The sequence below is a fragment of the Puccinia triticina genome, chromosome 4A (genome assembly GCF_026914185.1).
Source record: "Puccinia triticina chromosome 4A, complete sequence".
Lineage (NCBI taxonomy): Eukaryota > Fungi > Basidiomycota > Pucciniomycetes > Pucciniales > Pucciniaceae > Puccinia > Puccinia triticina.
The window spans coordinates 5,149,338-5,152,878 of NC_070561.1; the positions used below are offsets into that span (position 1 = coordinate 5,149,338).

At 47.3% G+C, this 3,541-nt stretch overlaps 1 protein-coding gene across 1 annotated transcript; it reads right to left on the bottom strand.

Moving 5' to 3' along the window:
* Positions 1-1,566: 1,566 nt before the first annotated feature.
* PtA15_4A591 (uncharacterized protein) lies at positions 1,567-3,139 on the bottom strand (the record flags this gene model as incomplete). The annotated part of the gene is made up of 4 exons (XM_053168491.1): positions 1,567-1,782; positions 1,895-2,286; positions 2,375-2,519; positions 2,615-3,139. 4 exons carry the CDS (start codon positions 3,137-3,139, stop codon positions 1,567-1,569), a joined length of 1,278 nt encoding a protein of 425 aa, XP_053019695.1.
* Positions 3,140-3,541: the final 402 nt, after the last annotated feature.

Genomic DNA, 3,541 nt, shown 5'->3' on the forward strand with positions numbered 1-3,541 from the left:
ATCAATCAGTGCAACTCATCTTTTCTTTCAAAAAAAAATGATCATAAACACCTTAAACTTTGTGCTAAAGTTTAGTGAATTTCAATTGTGAACCCCCCTAACACAAACTTGTCAGAATTCTGACTTCATCTTCCGCTCACATTATCTGTCTGGCCAAGTGGCCCTGTTTCCTGTCCAACCAAGTGGTCAAATCCTGTCCTGTCCTATTGTCACCTGTTCAGTACCCTGTTCCTGTCCCCTGTTCCTGTCCCCTGTCCCTGTCCCCTGTCCTGTCCTGTCCTGTCCCTGTCACCTGTTCAGTTACCTGTCCAGTACCCTGTTCTGTCCTGTCAACTGTTCTTTCATATCCTGTCACTTGTCTAGGCCCCCTTTGGATCTTGTTGAGGGGGCTCTCTAGTTGTCTTCTTAAGTTCGCTCCTCACATTTGAAATAAAGTATCGAGTCTGAGCCCCAATCAAAGTGACCAACCTGAGCCCCTAACCAGTCAAGTCACCGGCTCCTCTTTCACCTCCCAATACGCCTCCATTGCCTCATCACCTTGAGCTGAAATCCTAACAAAACTTAGGTTCGTTGTCTTGTGTCTGCTACGGCCACTGGTTGCTTGCTTGTGTCTTACACACCTCCAAACGCGAAAAGAATTTTGTCTCATAAGAAACCCATGAGGAAGTAATCAGGGGAGCAAAAAAGGCACCCCGCCCAACGGTTGCCCGTCTCTTGTAAAAAAGATATGGTTCCTGGCCATGAAGCATCCCAGCCAGTCGGGATCACAATTTCTTGATGTTTTTGATAAACTTGGTGTGGGGTCTTGTCAGTTTGGCCCGAGATGCTATAGATACCAAAGATCCCGGCTGTGGCAATTCTCGTTGGTCCTAGCTTCAGCCTTGTGAACAAGACTCCAAACTGGATAGCACCCGGGCCTTATCTCTGCTAGTACATACAGATAGCGAGACCATCGGGTCTCAAGCTCCCTGGAGCCCATGCCCCGCATGACGGCACTGTTGGTACCGCGGCGGAATTCTCAGGCAAAGCGGCGGATTTAGCGGTTTAGATTCTGATTATCAACACTCCGGTGATCAACGCGGTATACATAGTGATGAGTTTCCGCAAGCGGTGCCAGGGCCCTCTCCTTGAGTCCAGAGAAGCTCGAATAGCAGTGCACAGTCACGCTGGAATAATTCTCAAAGTTTGTTTCAACTTTTTTTCTTCAAAGCCAAGTTTTCTTGACGGTGGAACCCATGTGTAATGGCGTAGTCTCCACGTGTACTAGGAGTTTGTTTCTTGTTTCTTCTAAACAACGACAAAAAAGGCTGTTTCCTTTGCAAGTTTCACAGCTTGGATGGAAGTAGCGCTCCTGAAGTCAAACATAAATCAAGTTCCTCTGAATTCAGAGGGTACGCCGGGGGCATTTCATTATCCATGGTGGTTTTTTGTCATCTTTTTTACTGTATTTGTATTCTTGTTTTGTAAGGTTTTTCTGTGAAATGTAGCTATATGCACTTGCATTGCTGTGCACTGGAAAGAGTGTGGCTTGGGTGGAGTTTCCAAGTTGGAAATAAAGAGCACGATTCAAATTTCGAAGACTAATGCATTTCCATCATCACTACAAGAGATCAGTTTTTTATGATCACTCGTCAACTTTGCCATGTGAACGACGTCTTGGTGTCCCGAGTGAACCTTCAACTGTTCAGCTGTTTTTAGGTTCCATGTAGACAGTGTCTTATCCAGGGATCCAGTCGTCATTTGGCCAGTTGCTCGATGGATCACTAAAGTGGTAATGGCATCCTATCATACCGAAAGACAATTTTTTTCGCATCAGTTTGATCATTAACCCTTTGTTGTTGTGGGCGCGCGTGCAGCAAAGATAGTTCGTAAATCGAAGGCATTTGACACTTACCTGGTGGCGAACGGAATTTCGTAACTTGAACGAGGCAGCATCGTGGATGAAAGCTGTACCATCTGTTCCTGCACTGATCAGCAACGGTACACCTAGACCTGTGGGCTCAAAAATTTCTACTTCTACCGTCGCATGGCTTTCGTGTTCATCTAGAGCGGCTACCGTGGTTCCCATCTTCAAGTTGACCAGGCGCACTCCGCCGTTGGCAATACCACCCAGGACACACATAGTGCTGGCTTGGTTGATGACGAGGGAATTGACGCCAGATTGATCTGGCTGGGGCCTGAAAGCAAATTTTCCTTCGTTTAGGTTGATCTTATGCTGCGTTTTACCAGTCATGGGGTCCCAAATGAAAAGCATCCCTGAATCGGTAGCACTCAAAATTTTCTGACCTAGTATCAAAAAATGGACAATATTCAGTTACGTCGAGGTTTGTGTGGAGCAGGGGTAGGCGAGAGAAAGGCCGAGTGGGCGACATACCATCCGGGGTAAACCTGCCACAAGTAGTCATTGAATTGTGACCTGCAAAAACTCGCATCGAGCCCGAAGGGACTGAAAACATGTAGATCATTCCATCGGAAAATCCAGCCAGTAAGTCTGTCTGTTTAGGGTGCCATGTAAGCCACTTGTTGTTTATTAGCCAAAAAAAAGGGGGAAAAAGGAGATTAATCAGTGAGTGAGCAAGTTGGAAAACTTGAACTTTGGAGGATATGATCCTACTGTGACTTCTTCGGAAGCTTCGAGGTCAAGAAGAAATTCCCATTTCGAGAATCCCTGAGCATCCAGATTTTTCCAGATTTTGATGGTGGCGTCCACGCCGCCAGTTGCCAGATATTCCCCATCGTTACTGAATTCGATGGACGAGAGGGAATCTTGATGACCTTCGAGTTTAAGAATTTCTTCACCAGTCGATGTATTCCAAATGTAACCTAGATCGTCCGCCCCGCCGCTGGCGCAGATCTGAGGATTGCGCGGATGAGTGGCCAGACAGAAGACCGGTTCCTGGTGCTTGGTAAAGCGTGTAATCGAACTATCGAAAGGTGGCTCGGATTGTTCGTTGACTTCCGCCATCTCTTCATCAGTGTCTTCGTCTTCCATCGGAACTTCTCCTTCAACGACCTGGCAATCAATGCATTCCGCGATATCTTCTTCGTTTATTTCTATTTCCTCTTCAGGATGCTGGTCGTCATCTTCGGCCAGCTCCACTGCGGCCATTCCTGGATTTGATGGGTCGCTTTCATCCATGATGTCTGGTTTGTTCACCTCAACCCTTAAGCCAGTATCCCGCGTGGTATATCCGGTAGATACTCCGGGATATCTGGTAAGGGACCGCGGATCACACCATATATCTGAGACCCGAGGTTCCGAGGCCTGTGGATATGGACGGATACTTCTGGGTCGCACATACTCACACCACGGAGCGCGCCCAACCGCGGTCTGACGTGGGAGGCAACCAAACTTAACCAAGTCCCTCTCTTGCCTGAGGCTTTGCCGGAGGGACTTATGACTAATCAGGGATTCTCGCATGAGAGATATTTTTGTTTTGGTGGTGTTTTCCTTTGAACCACCAGAACTAAACTCTGACCATCGCAAACCTTCTAAGTTTTTTTGTGGATGGTAGGCCTGCATCTGCCCCTCCTTCTCATG